General features: G+C 51.5%; 1 protein-coding gene across 2 annotated transcripts in view; it reads right to left on the bottom strand.

Moving 5' to 3' along the window:
• The window catches only part of GPC4 (glypican 4), a 65,506-nt gene extending 46,494 nt beyond the window's left edge, over positions 1-19,012 (bottom strand). Inside the window, exon 1 of one of the 2 annotated variants that reach the window (XM_062612745.1) lies at positions 18,820-19,012. In XM_062612745.1, the coding sequence (XP_062468729.1) occupies positions 18,820-18,991 (172 nt within the window). In that variant the 5' untranslated portion in view covers positions 18,992-19,012. Of the gene's footprint in view, positions 1-17,070; positions 17,099-18,819 lie in introns of those variants that run through there. The other variant, XM_062612746.1, reaches the window with a different exon arrangement.
• Between the last annotated feature and the right edge of the window lie 1,244 nt (positions 19,013-20,256).

Raw genomic sequence — 20,256 nt, 5'->3', positions numbered from 1 at the left:
AACAATAATCTAATCTATAAACTGGAACACAAGAGAGATGTTAATTAACTTCCCCAGAGATTAATTCTCTATGGAGGGACCCAAAATAGGTACTGGAAAGTAGCCGGATGCTGTATTTGATCCATAGGGATGCACTCCTTTACCCTGCATTGGGTGGTTTTGGGCAGGGAGGACAGTGAGCAGCGTGCAGGGGCTCAGCAGAGAGCCAGCACCGCGCAGGGACACCCATGTCCTCCTAGGTGACATGGACAGGTCTCCTTTTGCTCCCATGTGCATCCCTCGCTCCAAGCAGCTGCCAATAGCAGGGCTTATTTCCCAACCGGCAAAGGCAGCCTGGACTTTGGACCAGAGCAAAGACTCCTTCCTCCTGCCACCCCATGTGCCACTGGCCACCGATCCCTGGGAATCCTGCTAATGGGGAGCAAAAACGAGCCCAAGCTCTGTAATGAGGAAGAAAACTCTTATCTCCTCGATTTGCAAGAACGTTGCTCGCCTGCGTTTTCTTGGGGGCAGGAGTTACAACTTCTGGCTGTTGTAAGTACATACAGGAAGATGTAAAGGTTTCAGGGTTCAGGTGTAGCAAAGTCCAGCTGTAACCTAACAGTCGGCTCATGCCAGGAAATGGGCACCCTCCCCTGCTGCTGCACATCCCCAAAGGCACCTCACAAGACAGAAAAGGATGAGCTTTGGACCGCTTCCATCAGGAAGGGCTAAAACTGGAGGGCCAAGCAAGAATGAGGTTGCTTGGGCAGGTGTCCCATCCACAAGGGCCAATGCAGCCCATGACCCTGCCCAGTAGGCTTGCTGAGGACCAACCCTGAGGGCCTTCTCTCCCCAAATCCCCCCTTATTCAAGCCAAGGGATACCTGAGGCCTTTCTGCAAGACCCAAGTAATCAGCAAGGTCCCCAACACACCTCCGACAGCATCACCCCATTTGTCAAAGCAAACTCACAGGCATGCAAAGCCCTTCAGTAAGCGGCCTCAGACCAGCCCCAGGATGAGCATCCAGCAGTTGGGGGATGTCAGCTCCCTGCACAAAGCAACAGTTGTGCAACGCCAGCAAAACCAGAGCCCAGCCATAGCAAGAATCACTCATTTATAGGATGTTTCCCACCCTCCAAGTCTTTAAGGAAGACCTTGACTCCCCCCGCATCCCTTTCCAATACACAATTTTCCACTTTTGAACCACCCAAAACCTACCCAAGTCCTCCATGAGCAGACCCTAACTACCAGACCTGCCCCTTGCCGAACAGAGTCCTTCCCCACGTGGTCACATCCTGCCGCCCCTCGCAGGACAATTAGCCTTAATCCTCGTTAGTTCTGTAGGTTTCCTTTAAATCCCGTTACCGCATTCCTCCGTGCACTCAAGCGCTCAGCCTCCTCCTCCTCGATGGTGATGGTGACCCCACGGTGCCTCCCGGCTCCTGACCCGCCGGAGCTGCACCGGTCCCAAGGGCTGCAATGCTCCCGGGCTAATCTATCTTCACTGATTAGTTCTTAATCAGGAAGGCAGACGTGAAGGGAGGGTGCAGATGAAAAGAGAAAGGAGGAGGGGGGCTAAATGGCACAACTTAAAGGTTTTCTTCAAGGAAAAGCTCCCTTTGCTTCAGGAGACAACGAGGAAAACCTGGTCCAAAAGCAACGTTTGAAGTCTAGCTACTTTCATATTTATAACGCTTGAGTCACTGCAGAAAAGCTCCGCCAAAGCACACCGAGTTGGACGGCTGCATTCATTTACTTTGGAAGTTTATCCAAGCCTTGGTTAAAGATAAACAACACGCCTGGATGTGAAAAAACAGCAGAGCCAGGCTGCCAGAGCAGTGGGGAGCTTCCACCCGCTTTGATAGCACCAAGGCACGAGATGGTATCGGCGCAGCCCAAAATGTACTTACTCCTTCCTGGAGAGGCGCGGCGAATTGCTTGTGCTTGGGAGGCATTCTTGCCATACTCGTATTATGCAAATGCTTCAGCTTAGAAAGCGCAGGCACAATCAAGGCATTTAGACCCGATTCATTAATGGCCAACAGTTAATAGGCTGCAATTCCTCCGTCTGGGGGGATTTGGGGGGTGTTTAAGCCAAATCTGTAAAACCTCTCTATATTACAGCTGCACTTTTGGTCTGCGACTGAAGGCAGGAAGCACCTTCTAGCCCAAAACACCCTGAAAAGCAGAAGTAAAACCAGGTCTCCACTGTGCATCAGTATTCCTAAACCTCTCTCCATCAGGGACACAAGGAAAAAAGCAACTGGTGCCATGTCTTAACGCTCAGCACTCTCAGTGCAAACCTGCCACAAAACCAAAGTGTGCCGGAGCATGATTCTCTCAAGAGCAGCACCTACACATCAAGGCTACAAATGAGTTTTCGGAGCCTGACACCCTCCTTTCCATTTAAAGTTTAAGTCAACACCACCACACAAAACCCCAGGGTCTTTCTTAGCAGATCTGACCCGAAAACACATGGTGAACATATTGCCAAGTTTGAGAGACGCCCCGAAAGAGCGACGATGCGAGCTTTGGGGACTTGAAATAAACAAATCCGAACGGATCAATCTGCAAAGCCTGTTTTCCATTTGCGGCTTTGCGTTTGCTGGTTTATGTTCCTTTTTCTGTCTTCGCTGTTTGTTTGCTTTCAATTACCCTGGCCCCTCCTTATCCTAACCTCTGAAACTCCCCGTGTCGCGCCGGCCGGGAGGCAGGCAGCAGGACACTATAGTCATGCGATTCCACATGGGAGCTGGAGGATGCTCCGTCTTCAAAAGCTGATGGTTTTGCTCTCAAATTAACTTCTTTTGGTCTAAACTCCCCTCCCCATAACAAGGGTATGGCAGCAGCAATTTGGCATCCTCTCCCATGGAGCAGGGACTATTTGCTGCTTCACAGGTCATCAGGAGGTAGCAAGCAAAGATTACCAGATGTGGGGTTTATCACCTTAAGTGGAACCACCATTTTCTTTATGGGAACCCTGGTTTTTAAGGTTTTTATCAGATCACTGCCATTACAAAAGCTTCCCTTACATGCTCAAAAGCTCCTATAAAACCCCTAGTTCAAGGTTTATTTGGTCTAGGTGGTTTTCAACTTGGGAAGAACGACTTGCAGGTGATTTGTCCTATAAACTTTGACCAGTGGCTCCGTGTGCTCAAACCGTGCCTGCCTTGTGAGCAAAATTCCATCAGCTCACTGACCAAGAGATGTTCTTTTAAGAATACTGGAAAAAAAGAAAGAGCTTGCAGCAAAAAGGAAGTTTCAATTACTTTGTGAAATCAAGCAGAAAAATTAAGATCCAAGCAAACTTTATTAGCTCTGACAAGCAAATGCTGAAGCCTTTGTTTCCGATGTGAGCAAAACTTTTACTAAGGAAGAGGTGGGGGTGTTTTGGGGGTTGTTTTTTCTTCTCTTTAAGCCACAGAAATATGCATCCCTTCTTTTACATCCTTTGCAACAACTGGGTTTTGTAAAGACATTCAAACGGAGGCACCGGCACAGAGCTATCACAAAGCAGCTGATTCCTCTCTAAGCATCCACCAACATTTCCATGTGTCAACAGTACTCCACAACCACATTTATCTATGTAAAAACCCACATTAATAAGCCCTCCCCCTGTGTGCAGAGCTTGCCAAGCAGAGGAACAGTGCAGATCACCCAAGACCTTAGACCAGGTTAAGAGGCGACTGGAGGGGTCTGTGGAAGCACACACACAGAGGCAGCAGTCTGAAGCTTGGAATAACGGGGGCTGTGGCCCCCCTGGAGGTTCACTCTTAGAGGGCTCACAAGCTAAGACAGTCCAAGAGAGCTGCGCTACCAACTGCCCCACTCAACCCTACACTGCTCCTGTGAGCAAACCATCACCTCTGCCAGAACCCTCCTGGCTCCTGGCTACCAGCACTTATTCCCCTTCCTTCATCAAGGACCAAGAAACTTCATTTGCTGAGAAAATAAAGTTCAGCCCAAGAGCAGGTCTTGGGCAGACATAAATGAGACTTCAGTTATAAGCAGAATGTTTTCCATAAGGACATTTTCATAGCAACACGGAGACTGTTCTGGCACCAAAGGGGAGGCAGAGCTCTTGTGCTGCTCACAGCTCCCTGGCTGTGTGTGTGCATCTCCCATTTTAGTTTAGTGCAGGGTGACCTCAGCCCAGGCAGTTTTGGGCCCAATATTTCAGCCAGGAGCATCCCATTTCAGAGCAGCTTTTGAGAACAGAAGTCTGGAGGGACCACTGCTATTGACTGACCCAGAGATGCTTCTCCTTATCCACATCCTGACCCTGTGATGCTTCTCATCACAGCCACAACTTAAAATGGAGTTTATCTGCAGGAACCCACACTACATCTCACTATGTACCTGCACACTACAAACACCCCCTAAAGCAGCAAGTAGGCATCGCCCTGGTTTTCAACCTAAAACACAAAGGCTTTGCACGTTCCATCATTGACCCAGTAATGCTGCCAACCCCTTGTTCCAGTTTGCCTTCCCAGGAAGGAAAGCAAGGCTGCTCTGCCCCATGTCTCCCCTCTGCTCATGACTGTAGAAACAATTCCCCAGTTTCAGCTGGACCACAAAGAGGCACCAGTTAAAGGGGTTTCAGGAATAATTAGCTCCCACCAATCTGATGCAAACCAGGGTTGAGGAAACAAGCCCAGATGAAGGGCTCTGGGAGGGAGAGCCAGCAGAGCTTCACCTCACAGCAGCTCTTCCACCACATCTGGAGGACCAAGGCATGCACGTGTGCTTCCCAGCTCAACCCCTCATACAGCCAAAGCTACCAGGGGCTATTCAGACAGAACCGGCTTCCTGTGGTTATCAGGTCCTGGCTTACCAGGCCATCAGAATAAAGGCTGCATGGGAAACTGCAGAGCAATCTGTGCATGCAACTCTGTGCAGCAAAAAAAGAGTGAAAATAAAATCATAACAGAACTGTCTGCAGCAGAACACCACCATCTGAAACGGCTTTCCAATCCTAAAAGGTTAAAAACCTCAGTGATTGAATAACTCAATGTGACTGCAAAAGGCAGGAAAGAACACGTTGCTCAAAGGGGACGCCAGCACCGAAAACAAGGAGGTGGGTCAGATTTAAATCTAAACAGGTCCACCGCACATCCATCCTAAGGCCACTGTTTATAAGCAGAGAGAGGCAACTTTATACACAAAGATCACACACCAGTGGTTCCTGGCTGCTCCCAGGAAGAAAAGCTGCTTTTCAGCTGAACTTACTGAGAACTGCTCGTGTAAATAAGACAAACCTCCAAAAACACACAAAGCTGGGCCTGAACTGAAGCATCCCATGGAGCAGGGCAAATAAGCCACGCAACAGGAGACAGGGGAAGTCCAGCACCAAAAAAACCAAGGTGCAACCTTCCCAAGACCTTTGAAACACCACTGAAGTTTGAGGTGGTCCTACCAAGAGCAGGGAATTGGACTCCATGATCCCTATGGGTCCTTCAATATTCTATAATCCTATGAAATTGGGCCAGGAGGTGCCACCGTGCCAGAGCCCAATGCCAGGGTTGTTGCCTCCTCACCTGGGGGCATTTATGGGGGGCATCAGCACCAGTGACGGTCTGAACCATCCCCTAAACCTCCCACATCTCGCCTTTATCTCCCCTGAGACAAACCTCCTCAGAGCTAAGGCCACAGCTGAGCTTGTAAATGAGATTTTTGCCTGAAAAATGTGCTTTTAAACCCTTTGCCTGCTCCTCTGACCACGATTTAGTTTTTTCACAGCCGGGGCATCTGCAGAAGCCACCCAGCTCACACAAGCAGCACACTGTGCTCAGCCAGCATGATGTGATCTACATCCAAAACCCCAGCCTGCCGCTGCAACAGACTCCCAATGTATTCCCCAGGTTTGGAACTAGCAACCTGCCAGTATTAGTGGGAAAGGCGAGGCCGAGTAGTTTAAACTACCCTGGAAAAGCCAAGGAAGGGGGTGGGAGAGCAGGGAGAAAGGATTAAGATAAGGGTATCACGGGATTAGAAATTCCCCCTTCTCCTGCTCACCTCAGTGCCTTATCTGCGGCAGGTTCACACAGGCACTCCTTCTGCTCACATTAGCACAGATAAATCCCAGCACCTTTTCAACAATTCACAAGCCAGCATCTGCACCACTGAGTTTCTGTTTGAACAAAACCATGCCAGGAGGGACAGCAGCATCCCCGATGAAGGGACAGCAGCATCCCCGATGAAGGGACAGCAGCATCCCCGATGAAGGGACAGCAGCATCCCCGATGAAGGGACAGCAGCATCCCCGATGAAGGGACAGCCACCCGCAGGGAGGGCACAGGAGGCCACTTCAGCCTTTTAAGACAAGCCCACCTTTTTGGTTTCCCAACCCTCCCTTCCAAGCAGGTTTCACCATGGGCACATGTCCTCTTGGCACTGCTCTGCTCTGAAGAAAGTGGCACCTCTCCTTCGTCACATCTGAGATAGATTTGCTGCAAACAGCTTTGGTGGGGTGGAAAAACAACAACTAATGCTGAAAGCATCTCACCCTAGAATTGACAATTGCACCGAGGCTCTTGCTGGCAGGCATCGAAGGGGTTTATTTTGTCTTTTTAAGCACAGTCCTGAGCAACCTGCGGCAGGCACAAGTGCAAACAAGACCTTTGCCATCCACCTCCCAGGCTGCACCATCCAAAATCCACTGCCAGGAAGGTAAACAGCCCCCGGCACACTGCAACCCCAGGGAAGGGATGGCCGAGCAGAAGGATGGGGTGCATTTACCAGTTGAGTTAGTCCTTCCCAAGCAGGGAGATGAGCTCCCACCCTCCATGCAGTGCTGCTGTGCTGTCCCAGTATCCCCCACCAGCAAAACCAGTCTTTATAGAGTTTGTGGCTAAAAAAGCAGAGAGGAGGGATGGGCAGTCCCCACAGGAGGTACAAAGTGATGCTAGCAGGGCTGAGATAAGGCTTTAGCAAGAGGGTTGCTGGTGATGGTTATCCCACGTGGGCTGGGTGCCTCCAGTGGGAACTGGCTTGTGACCAGAGCAGCTTCCCACTGCGGGGATGAACCTGCCCTGTGGGTGCACCAGGATAACACAGGCCAAGAAGCACCTGCAGCAAAGCAGTGAGGAGCCACGCTGGTTCCAGTGGACATGCCTGGGGCTCAGCCAAGGGGATAAATGCAGCGACACGGCAGAAAGCACACAGAGGGCAGGAAACCAGGAGCCAGCAGCTTTCCCACGAGAGCCCACGGCCAGGTTTCAAGTGCTTTCAGTGCAGCCAGCATCAGGCTGCGCTCACCGGGCAAGCAAAGCTTCCCGTGGTCATCACCAAAGGGAGAGGCAGGGATGGCACCAGTGTAGCCTTCCAGCCCGGGTACCCTGGGACAGAAGTCCAAGCTAACACCGAAGCCTTGAGACTCCACCTGAGTCCCCAGGTAAGAAGAACGCTTCCAAGCGCGCTCAGGCTCCGGAACAGCCCCCTCCTGCTCTCATGCTATTCCACATTTCTTTCCATAGCAAAGTGTTTCGCAACCCTTGAGCAATCCTTTCCTTTTCCAATAACAAGGGACATTCTCCTCATTCCCCGCCAGCCCAGACGCACAACCACAGGCACAACCACCAGCTCCAAACCCTCCCACCCTGCAGACGGCCACGTCAGAGCCCTCTCCCCATGGGCTGGCACCAGGCAGGTCTGGCTGCACCCGGAGCATTGGGAAAGGTTAAATTTTAACTGGAAAGTCTTTCCCTAAGCAGCCCGAGCTGCCTCCCGAGCCTGGCTCCTGCAACTGAGGCATTCCACTTAATCCATTGAACTTCCAAGTGTGCTGCTTCGGCCATAACTCGTTTCCCCAAACAGAAATTGCTTCATGTCTCTGAATATTAATACATATATATTACTGAAAAGCCATAGAGCCAAAGATGACCTGTTTCACACAGCAATATAAACACTTCCTTGTCCTGACAAAGGCACAGGAAAAGTAGCTCGACATCAGAATGCAACTGAAACCAATAAAGAGATTTGCTCTGAAAGCAATGGATGTGAATCAAATCCCAAGGAAGTGCATTTCATGGCACAAGCCGCCTATGTTAACTGCCCAGTAGCCTCCCAGACTGCCAGTCCAAAGGCAACATACAGTAAAATTTATGTTCTGCGGTCACTCAGATGCACATCTGGGGCAAAGGCTTGCGCTTGGAACTAAAAACCCATTGAAAACATTCCTGGAGGAGCTCCGCAGCTTCCAAGCAGCACCTAGGAACGAGGTGGGACTGAGGCATTTAACCCCAGAAGACACAGGGGCTGGTCCCACACACATCCCTGCATCCCGCAGGGAGAACACAAGGGGTTAAAGCCCACGGTGGGCTCATGCCACAGGAGCATGAAGGGCCTATTTAAAAAGAAGACTCAGAAATGAGGAATTTTGCCAGTTTTTACCCCTGATAAATCCGCATTCCAGTCTGTCAGCTATCTTGTTATCCCCAGAGCTGCTGAAGTGTCTTTGGCTGTAACTATGCATGACTCCGGCTTTGAGTAATGGAAATAAAGCATGTGCATTGCGACTGCAGCGTTCCTTTCCCGACCCCAGTGAAAGGAAAGGCAGAGCAGGAGGCCATCCTAGAGCTGCTCAGGGATTTCGGATGGAGAGGTCGGAAAGCTGCTCGCATCCCGCCTCAGCTGCCCACCCCACCACCGAACCCACCTGGGGAAGGATGCTTAGAAGCCGTGAAGGGGGACGATGCCAAGTTTCAGCCTAATACAGCAGCTTTTATTGTCTATAGTAACAAACAAATAAATGCTCTTCCAGATTCACGAGCCCAGTTGAGCTGGCAATCCATACCCAGCAAACATTTGGAAGCAGTATTGTAAAATTAAACAAAGCTATCATTTACAGGAAACCCTGCCTCGAGTACAAATTATAGAGTTGTTAAGTTTATCTGGCAATGCCTTGCCCCTGAGTGCTATATAATTATTCCTAAATCTTTCAGGAAAGAATGCAAATATTTTAAGGCCGTAACTCATTGACAAGGAGGAAGTCTCGTTTAACCTTTTGGGCACATTTTGATACCTAGAAATTAACCCTTATTTCTCAGTATCCCATTGAGCTGGCTGGCGAGTGGACACATCCCTGGTTTCAGCAAGGCTGGCAAAGGGTGACCAGGAGCACCAGGCTCGCCTGGCATCCTCGCCTGCTCACAGACTGTGTTTCCAAAGCAGTTTCGGGCTGGTTCAGAGCAGCCTTCCCGGTAAGGGAGGTTTCAGGCTGCTGAAAAGGCTGGCTGTTCTCACCGGGGTTACGGCAAAAGAGTGCTATAAAGGAGCCTTTAATAAAGCAGAGGGCTGAGTTACGTGGAGCTCCTGCTAGCGAGGCGCCTGCCACCGGGATCTCTGTGTCCCTTTGGTGGATTCAATGGGGCAGAATTAGTCCTGAGCCTCCTCTACTCGCAAAACCACAGCTCTCCAACCAGGCCCCATTAACTCCGTTTAATCAGCAAAGCCACACAGCCAAGAGCACTGCCACCTTCCCCAACACTCACAAAGAAGAGGTGGTCAGGCCCTCCCTCCAGCACCTGAGCCCATCATCTACCGCTGACAGCAAATGGTTTGGGGCATATCTCTATAGAAACAGGCACTTGCAGCCAAAAGGGAGCAGAAGGTGTGCATTCCCTGGGACAGGCATTTGCAAAGCAACCCATGCACCCACCCATCCTCCCAACAGCACTCACCAGGCAAGCACCCTCTGTCCTGTGAGGACTCAGCCTGTTCTGAAGCACCACTGCGCCCGCAGGGTCAGGGCTGCTTTGAAACCATAACGTGCCTCCTGTAAGCTAAAAAGGGAACAAACCCGCCAAAACACAGGAGCCAAACCAACACCCAGCCTTACCTTCCAGAAGGCAGTGCTCACACTATTGTATTCTGCTCCCAGTGCCATGATTTATTCAATAAGAGCTCAAGGGTGGGTGTTATCTTGGCACTGCTGCTCCAAGAGCAGGATGCTGCGGGAGGAAGGTGCTAGCAGCCTGTCATACAGGAACGCCACCGTTCACAATTGCTCAGACACTGGAAGCAAGCATGTACTAGATCAAGGTTAGGCTGCAGCAGTTAATCCAGTAGCTTTGTATACCCCAACAACATGATGCACATCACCTGTCACAGATTAGTGCTTCTGACATGGTGGATGTCGGAGGTGAAAGGCCCTGGCTTCATCCTCCTGGTGGAAGCAGGTCAGTGGGTTCCCCTCCTTGCAAACAGCTAAACCCAAGAGTTTTCAGTACAAAGATGAGCGCTGCACTGAGAAATCACCCAAACCGGATTTCAACCCAACTCCTCTGTGATGCTCCAAACCTCTGTGATGCTCCAAACTGCATCCTGGGTCCTTCCAGAAGTTATCCCAGCAACGCAAACCCCCTTTGCCTCCTCTCCTATGCGGTGACAAGTTGTGAACCTTCTTCCACACCCAGAGTGGGGAAGGAGGCCAGGGCCCGCTGGTGCGCTCAGGGGAGCAGACACGTGGGCAATGGAACCAGCAAGCGATTGCAGGAGAAGAAAAGTGATCTCATTATGAAAGCTAATGAAAACGAACCACAGTTATTATGTAAACAGCACTGAATCATTAGCAGACGCTATCAAAGCCATTTTTTAACCCCACTGAGAAGAAAAGCACCCTGAGCTCCAAGCCAGAACTCAGGAGGATGCCCGTCCCCTTTCCCCCAGTCCAACCCAGTGCCACAGTGCTGAGCTCTGATCTGCACAGCAGGTTTCTGCCCAGGCAGGGGCATTGCCATCAGTGCCCCACCACCTCTTCCCACTGCGCTCCCCCAGTACTGCCAGCCAACACACTTTAGACACCCAAAGGTTGACGGGTGGGCAAGCAAATCCACCCCACGCTGCTCAGAGCAAAGGTAAAGCCCACATGTACCTGGCAAGGGAATTATGTTCCACCAGGCTTATAACTGTGCTGGCTCCTTTGATCACATAAACACCCTGTCCTCCCATGGGAATGGGCCAAGGAAAGCAGGAGGTTATTTCCCCCCCCTTACTGCTATCATGCAAAGTCTCTCCCTATCACCAATTTCTTTCTGATAGCCCCAGTGAGCTGCATGAAGCTGCTTGCTCTTTAATCTTCCATGGGGCAAAGTTACCTTTAAAACAAACAAACAAGCAAGCTCCCTTGTAAAAGAGGACACTGCCAGCCAGTTGGCTATAAAGACACTCAAACAAGATCCTCATGTTTGCAGGAGAAGCAAAAAGCTGCCTTTCAGCCCAGTAAAAATCCTGGCTCCATCTTTATGTTCCAAGAATGCTGAATCAAAACAGGCTCCGCTCTTTAAAAAGAAGAGAGTACAAAGAAGCAAAAAGTTTGCATTAAAACCCATGTAATCTTTTTAAAACACCATTATTAGAACCTGTAGCACCAGCCAAGAGGGATTTATCACCCCCTGTCATCGCAGCCTGCAACACAGAGCTTTTTATACCAAACTGTCAATGCTACCAAGCTAAAGCCCCAGCTCATAATGTCTTAAAGCTGGCCCTCTGCTGCCAGCAAATCCCCTAAACCCTGGGGATCTGGGGCTCCAGGGCACTGCTGCTCCTCCAGCAGAGCTACTACATGGACTTGTAACATCCTTAACATCCTCCTGCTTCAGATGCAGGATGCGCCACATTGGGTCGCATCGCGAGGTGACCCAACACCAAGCATCCTGCATCCGAAGCAGGAGGATGTAATAGACCAATGTGGGAAAACAATTAGAACCATAGAATAGTTAGGGTTGGAAAGGACCTTAAGATCATCTAGGTCCAACCCCCCTGCATGAGCAGGGACACCTCACACTAAACCATGGCACCCAAATTCAAAGGTAACTTTGGCTCCTTCCAAAAGGAAAGTCAACAGGCCATAAAGGCTTTCACTACATTTCCCAATGCAAACCCAAAGCACCATGAGGCGCCCGGTTCTCACAGCGCAGTCAGAGCTTTGGGAAAAGCAGACACCCTGACATTTGGGGTTTTCCTGTGAAGCTGTTACTTTAACACACCCCAAATCACCAGTAATTTCTCGAATAGCACTGCCAACCACAAGAGGTTAAACCGACTGCACATTACTTAAGCTAACCTAAGTGTGACCCCTGGAAAGGAACAGCTATTGGATGTTGTGGTTCTGTAGAAACTCAATTACCAAAGCCAATTTCCTATGAGCATTTAGGGGAAAAAAAGAAGAAGAAGGAGAAGAAAAAGAACAGCAACAACGCTGACAATGTGTAAGGGCCACATATTTTCACCTCCCGAAAGCTGCAGCCTTGCCTGGGTAGGAACAGTTCCTATTCCCACAAAAATGTTGAAACATATTTTAAACATTTCATCATTGTTTGCTCCCATCTGAATTTGCTTAAAATCCAGACAATTCTCAACTTCTAAACTGGAAACACTGAGAGAAATACTTCTTATGCATCCTTCATGAAGGGCAGCTCCTCTCTGCTCTCCGTGGCCCTTTCCTATACCAAAGCCAGCAGAGAAGCCCCTGACAGGGAACCAACACAAGTCCAATTGTGACAGTCACAGAATACACGAGTAGAAAGTCAGGAAACAAATTTAGCTTCTGCTTAAAAGATGAGCAACAAAAAAGCATTTCTAAGAGTGACTGGGGAGACAGGCAATGCTTTACACTGGGACAGGGGCACTACAATCTGAATTTCACATCATAAGCAACATTGGGTTGCTCTTAAAGGCCAATCCCATCAGTAGGTACCCATCCCCATGCACTTTTTAAGCACCATCTCTGTCCTTTCAAGCACCACTGCCCATGGCGATGACCCCTGCCCATGGGGACCACCACCCCTTCCCCATCCCACCGCACCCCTCTCCTGGGCCCCACAGGGATATGAAACGTGCAGGACTTCATGGCACAACCCAGTGGGGAAGACACCTGTGGCATCTGCAAACAGAAACCACCATCCCATGAAACCCATCACAACCATATCTGCATGGGGACAAACCCTCCTGACACCCCACGCAGCTGCCACCAGCCCCCTCTGCACATGTAAAGCCTCCGATACCTCCTCTCTGGCTCCCCTCTTCCCAACACATTGCTTTCCCAGACCAGAAAGATGTAAAGAAGAAAATCCCCTGGAACAAACACGATGCTTCAGCCACAGCCCCTGTGGGGCTGCAAGGGCAAAGAAAAACAACACAGACAGCCCAAAATCTCAGCTAAAAAGGCAAAACAGTGTCATGAAACACTAAGGAAAGTCTTTACCAAGCAGGTAGGGAAGCAGGAAAGATGGGCTACAATAAGGCTGTTCTCTTTTAATTAAAGTGCTTGGCAATTATAAAACATAATAATGCAAGCAGCAGCTTTCTTCCAAGACACACAATCTCAGCAAACAGCATAAACTGCCCTTTCCAGGGCACCAGAAGGGTTTGCTATGGGATATGTTGGAGCACATGGGGTAATTTAGGGAGCAAGGGGGGAAATTTAAGCGTTGCTGGGCCCTCACATTGCTTAGCAATGGGAGAAGGAAGTTATCTTCATAATCTCAAAAGAAAGAGAAAGGAGGAGGAATGTGAGGAATGCGAGGAGGTTATTGCCCCGGAGACCAGCCCTGGCAGCCAGCGAGGAGACACATGCTCTGACCCCTTTGGCTGACAAGAATTTCCTTGCCCCCGCTCCAGCTAACACCCCTTTATCACCCCCCCCCCCCCAAAAAAGTCAGAACAAAAGCAAGGAATAGAAATCTGGGCCTGAAGCATCGCTCCTCTTCTAGGAAGAGAAGGATTTTGCAGCAGATGGGATAATCCTGATGCTCCATCCCAAAACCTGCAGGTTTTGGGGAGCACAGCAGGAGGGAGACGTGAATGACTGAGCCAATGCAACTCGACATCTATGTGTATGTGCACATCTATAGAATTCCCTTGGGAAGCACCCCTCTACTTATCAGGGGAATGGCTACAGGTGGAGGGGACAGGAGGCAAGAGCCACACATCCAACTCTTTTCCAGATGCCCTGGGAGTCCTTCCCCATCCATGCAGGCTCCAGGATGCTCCCAGGGTTGGTAACCTACTGCACATAACCAGGACAGTGGGGTCTGCATGAGCCAGCAGCCAACACCACAGAGCAGGCTAAGACCATGGACATCACTACCCCAAACAACCTGGGACCCTTCCAACCTCCTGGGTAGGTGCTACCTGCGCCTCCAAGACAGAAGATGCTTGTTTGGTACCTCCTCCCATCAGAGCCATCTCACACCCAGCGCCTGCACGCAGCAGCGATGCTTCAGGCTCAACTTCCTTGCAGAAGGAAGGCTAAATACCACGGCAGAGGGGAGAGGCAGGGAACCGAGGCAAACCCAGCGCCTCGCAGCCGCCCTGGCCCCACTCTGCTGCTGTTTCAGCAAGAATAAAAAGTCTGTTGACATACGAAAGCCACAGAAAATCTCCCTGAAACTACAAAACAGCCCTGAAAACATTGTGCAGCTCCGGCCTCCTGCCCAATGTACACACATCCATTGAGCCCCTTCGAAAACAGCTACACGTCTAAGGAAACATCTGATAATTAAGGCAATTTGAACAATAGATAATAATTTGCCTGCGAATTGTACGGAATGTAATGACTGCTTATTCTGGCAGAAAAAACAGAACTTTCTGTGAAGTGTGTGCCAAGGAAAGCGATCCTCCCACTCAGCCCGGGCCACTGCCGGCAGTCGCTGCTAACCACACGCTTTCACGCTGCCGGCTGCCAGGACACGGCGCTGCTGCAGCCCAACCGAACCCCGCGCTGCAGAGCTACGGAGGGAGAAAGCGGAGTCCCAGGCGAGCACCGGCACCCGGTGCAGCCTCGCCAGTGGCCCGCGGGCACCCTGCACGCTGCCAGCTCCCCCTCCCGCTGTTTCCAGTTGCTAAATGACATTAGAAGCAGCTAAAAATACCCCAAGCGATTCTCTCGTTTATTTTTCCATGGCCAGCACTTGGCGCTCGCCGCGGGGATGTTCTGCAACGGGCACTTCTCCGCCCATGGGGGAGCAGGGGATCGCTGCGTTAACACCAAGGACCACTGCCTTCACTGGGTGAGTCAGTGCAAACAGCTACAGCTGGTGGCAAGGTAGCTCCACGCCTTCAAAGGGATGGGGAGGAGGACAAGGAGCTACCTGGTACTTCTCATGCCCCAAGGAACCCAGGAGCTGTCTCGTGCAAACCCACTGCAACAGGCTCCGCAGTGCCAGGCAGCCTGGACAAGATCCAGAAATGGTTTCCCAGTTGGAAGAGAAGCACGTAAAAAACTACGAAAGTCTTTGCTGAACTCACTCCATAAAACAGCAGCGCCAGCAAAGCGCCCTTCCCAACCAGCCAAGGCAGCACATCCAGGTGATGCTCCAGCACCCGGTTCACAACCACAACAAGCAGCAGCAGGACATGGGGGCACCCCACCACCGTGGGCAAAATCCCATGAGTGCAAACATAAGGAACCAAGTGACTCTCTCTGGCACGGTGCAAGAACTGCTCTCATTGCTCCCCGCAGATAAATGCAATTATTCCATTAATCCTGTTCAAACTGAGACACAGATTACACTGAGCATCCTCACCAAGACTGAGCAAGGAATGGTGCTTGTGCCCAGCTCCCTGTACGGAGCTCCAGGCTCATTCTGTACTCCCCAGAGGTCATCTTGCCTCCATGAACTCAGGACAGCAGTGCCAGCCAGAGAAGGCATTACACCTCTGCAGGGAACTCATGGGTTAACTGATAACGCTTTCCACCAGTTTCTTTACAATCCAGGAAAAGAAACATCTATTCCTTCCAATTAGCAGGAAAAGGGAAGGAATTTCCATCCGTTTAACACCTGAGGGCATGAAGGAGCCTCCTGAAAGAAACTTGTTTTTAAATCACTGCCACCTACTGTGGGTCTCCGGATGCCACTGACACCAGCTCGCTTTGCATTTCATTCTGCAGCCACACCAGGGCAACCAGGGTAAGGTCATCCCAGGGAGCTTTGCTCCATCACCACCACAGCCTGGGCACACATGGGTTCAATAAGGAGCAATACTCTTCAGGCAGTGCTTGAACAAAGTGAGCAGTTACAGGCATTAGGACCTGGACCTTCCAAGATGTGCTCTCCTCAGGGAACTTAAAAGTTTAAATGACTTAAAGTCATCTTCAAAGCAGCTGCAGGCTGGTGCTCTCCCCATACCAGCCACTCTCTGGTACATCATCAAGAGTCAGGTCTCACAAACCAACCATCTACAGCAGCTCTACACAAGCACTGACGTCTCCAGCAGCAGCACCAAGACTGCATCTCACCCCTGCCCTGAGCTTTGCAACGTATCCATCACACAGCTAGCTATAGGTGCAGGAGGTAAAGTTCACCTGGACACAAGGCGGTACCAAAGGGGCATGACTTCTGAAATGCTTCCATGCAGACTTACAGGATCAGTCTCCTGACACCTCTAACACCAAGTTAACAGAAAAGGAAACAATCTGTGTATGGTCCACACTACAAACAGCACATTTTACACCTCTTAGCAAGCCAGCAATGAGCTGACCAGCCACACGCTTCTCTCCAAAATGCTTATGTGCTTCAGCAAGATACAACCTGTCATTTATGCATATTCTAATTAGGTCTTAAACCTGGCCTAAACAAATATTAAACTGAACTGCTGGGTTATTATCAACACTAAACAGCCTCTTCATGTGACTGATAAAGCAATGATACAGATGAAAAGACTGCTGGAACAGCCATTTCCTTGAAGGAAAAGACTTGTATCTACTGCTCTAGAACGTCAAACTGTCCCAAAAAATCCCATGTGAGATGTTGCTAAACCCCAAATAGCTCCTATGCCCACCTGGTGGGGATGTTTCACTTGTGTCCCACAGCCCAGGGTGGGGGACATCTGCCCATGCCACCCAACTGCTTCATTGTGACAGTTCCAGGCCAATGTTTGGTAGGATCAGTGATCCCCAACCGGACGGAAGTCACTATGCTGACAGTGCCACAGCTTTTAGGACACTGCTTTGGAAAGGTGGTAGGAAGCTTCTGTCTGCACCCTGGGATCTAAAGCAATTCTATGAGAGAAAGGTAGAACAGAGTACCATACAAACCAAAACAAAACCCTAAAGAGCTTGATGGACTTCAGACTTGAGTTCATACCGGTAACAGCCATGTTTCCATGCATCATCCCATCAGCATCACAGCCTGTTGAATTCGCTCAAACTTCTCCAGCATGGTTTAGTGAGCAGAGGGATGCTACCAAGCAGAAATCACCCGTTTCCACCATCACAGCCAACTCATCCAAGCACAGCCAGCTCCTTCCCTCACACACATTTATCTTGTTCTCACCTATTAGCCAGCCTCCCAGGTAACTGCCCTTCCAATCCATTTACCCACCCTAATGAAAACACACCATCACCTGCGACAACAGCCCAGCACCCTGCTCGAGGTTTGAGTGCCACCACACCACACTTTACAGCCCTACAAGCACAAGTCCTCTCAAGACTTCCACCGTCCCGCCCGGCACACCCTGGGGAGCAGGATGATGTTTAAAACCCAACTTTGCAAGACCTGTTGCTCTCCAAGCAAGGCCAGACACAGCCTCCCGGTGCCCCTGGGAAGGTAACACAACCCTGCTGGTATTCCCAGCGTGTCTCTGCAGAAAGCCCTTCTTTTGTCCCATAATCTCACCTTGCTCATCACATTTCTCTGACCTTGTTCCAAAAGCACAAACTGACCGCAGCTGCAGAGCTTCAAATGGAAGCCCTGGCAGCACAGTCTGCTCCTGACTCCCTCCAAAGTTCACCGAGTCATCTTAAACAACATATAAAATAAGGACTAGGTCAAACCTTCCCAACACCGGCCACTGTGCAGGAGCCTGCTCGGGTCCTGATCCTCCACTGATGAGGGCTGGACTCCAATCAAATCCCAGCCTATTTATTAGAGACCATTTTAAAAGCAGGGAGGGTGAAGTGGGGAGCGAGTATGTTAACTGCAGCCAGTCAGACGGTTCTCATTAAAATATTTCTTGGAGAAGCAAACGGGCCTGCAATTTTATTCAAACAGATGTAGGCTAAACGCATATCATTAGGCTGACAATGTAAAAGCGCAACCGCCTGAAATCATTGCAGTTTTGTCAGTCTAAACGATAATGTATGCATATCTGGAGGGCACACCAATGCTAAAGATTACCCCCAGCTCCTCTCTTAGCCGTCTAAAGGTATTTACTCGGGGTCTGTCTGTGTTGTGACAGTGTCCTAGACCGAAATGAATGCCTCTAACACTCCACATTTTTGAGCCATTCAGTCATGCATTTTTGTTATTGTTGAAAGTAGTGCGAAATTGCAGTGCATGAGCCGGAGTCCTTGGTGGTCTCCGAGGATTCCAGCTAAAAAGGCACTTCCTTTGTTCCGCGGAGAATGCGGTCCAGTAGGTCATTCAGAAGGGGAAATAAAAGCAGCGGCCCTGGGAGGGAGATGAAGGATGGAACAAAAAAGAATAAACTGTTTTGGGTGGGAGCACATTAGCTTCCATTTCCTACCGCGGCCGGCTGCGAGCACCGCCGTCCCCGCGATGCGCCGCTACCTCGGGTCGGAAGCGGAGGGAAGAAAGGGAAAGAAGCGAAGGAAGAAAGAAACCGCTCCCGGTCCCCCCGCCTGCCGAGCCGCCGGGACGGGGCCCCCGGGAAGCGGCAGCGCCGCGTAAAGCCCCGGCCGAGCGGCGGGGAGCGGAGCCGCAACAGGCACCGGGCAGGCGGGGCGGGACAAGCGCCGAGCTCCGCTGGACTGGGGGAACCGAACGGAACCGGGGGGGGGGGCCCCGGGCGGGGGGGGGAGCCGGGCGCGCACCCCGCGGGGGCCGCGTCCGGGCCGATCGCGCACAAAGGCGGCGGAGACGATCGCGACTCACCGCTGATCTCGTGGCTGGGCGCTTCGCTCTGGCTGAAGCCCTTGGCCGCGTACAGCCTCCGCACTTCGGAGCAACTTCTGGCGCGGGGCTCCGCGGCCAGCAGCAGCGGCAGGCTCAGCGCGGCTAAAGTGCAGAGCAGGGGCGGCAGGCAGCACCCGCGCCGCCGCGGCATGGTGCGGCCGGGCGAGAGCGCCCCGAGGCCGAGCCTGCCCCACCGCGCCGCGCTGGAGCCGCGCCCGCTGCCCCGCTCCGCTGACGGCTCCGCTCCGCTTGCCCGGCGTGCGGCGGCGCTCTGCAAACTTGGCCCGGCAGAAAGCACATGGGGTGGTGGAGGAGGAGGGAGGGAGGGAGGAGGAGAGGGAGGAGGGAGGCGGGGAGGGCGGCAGCCAAGCAGGATCGCGCAGGGCCGGGACAAGCCTCTACAGCCCCCGGGAAAAGCAGGAGCTGGGATCCGCCCGCCCAGCGAGGCGGAGCGGAGCCTGGGGCTGCCCGCACCGCCCCGAGCGGGCGCCACATCGGTGGGTTCCCCCCCTCCGCCTGCCCGCCCCGCACAGCCCGGTCCCAGAGGGGCACCCAGCCCCTCGCATCCCGCATCTCGGAGCCCGGTCTGAGCGTGTCCCGGCGCGGGAGATCCCGGTCTCGCACATCCCCAGCAAACGGAAAGAGGCTGGCTCTTGTTCCCTCACTGGGGCTGTAGACGGTTCAGCTCTGCCCCTGGTTTAACAGACGCACTCAGGTGATGGGTTTTGACATCACTGTGACACGTCTGAGCCGTGTGTTGTTCCTTCGCACTGGTCTTCTGTTCCCAAGAGGCTGGCAGGACAGAAGCCTCGGGAACACAGACACCAAGGTGCTCCAGCGGTTCTTCCTCCTTTGTACCCTGGCCCTGCACACGGACACATGCGTAGATGTAAACAAGCCCTGCTAAACCCTTGAACCAGGGATTGAAGTTCAACAATTGCTGCTTCTGTTTACTGACAATCACTGAAATAGCACTGCAAGAATGACTGGCACTGCCGTCATTTCACTGTAACCGCTGAGTCCCAGAATCAACTGGCTTGGAAAAGACTTTTAAGATCATCAAATCCAACTGTTCACCAGCACTGCCAAGGCCACCACTAACCCATGGCACCGAGGGCCTCGTCTACACGGTGTGTGAACACTTCAAGGAGCAGTATAATGTCACTTCAAGGCTTTGCTTACGGAGGCCTTGCGCCCTGCCTGGCATGCTCTCAGTGCCTGTGCCCCATGGGTGCAGATGCTGCGCAGGCATCTCTGTCCTGCTGCAGTGCCTGTGTGTCCACAGCGTCATTTGCCCCATGGCGGTGTAATGGCCTGGTGGCAGCATCATTTAAAACCAGCAGTTTACATTTCAATATGCTCTTCATTATTTCTCTCATTGCCACGTCGGTGAAGGACAGAGTGAAACAACAGCAA

Source organism: Pezoporus occidentalis, unplaced genomic scaffold, assembly GCF_034315485.1.
Source record: "Pezoporus occidentalis ecotype Australia unplaced genomic scaffold, CSIRO_AGI_Poc_V1 ctg161, whole genome shotgun sequence".
In the NCBI taxonomy this organism is placed as follows: domain Eukaryota; kingdom Metazoa; phylum Chordata; class Aves; order Psittaciformes; family Psittacidae; genus Pezoporus; species Pezoporus occidentalis.
Note: the sequence above shows the minus strand (reverse complement) of the source record. Positions and strands in the feature narration are given on the sequence as shown.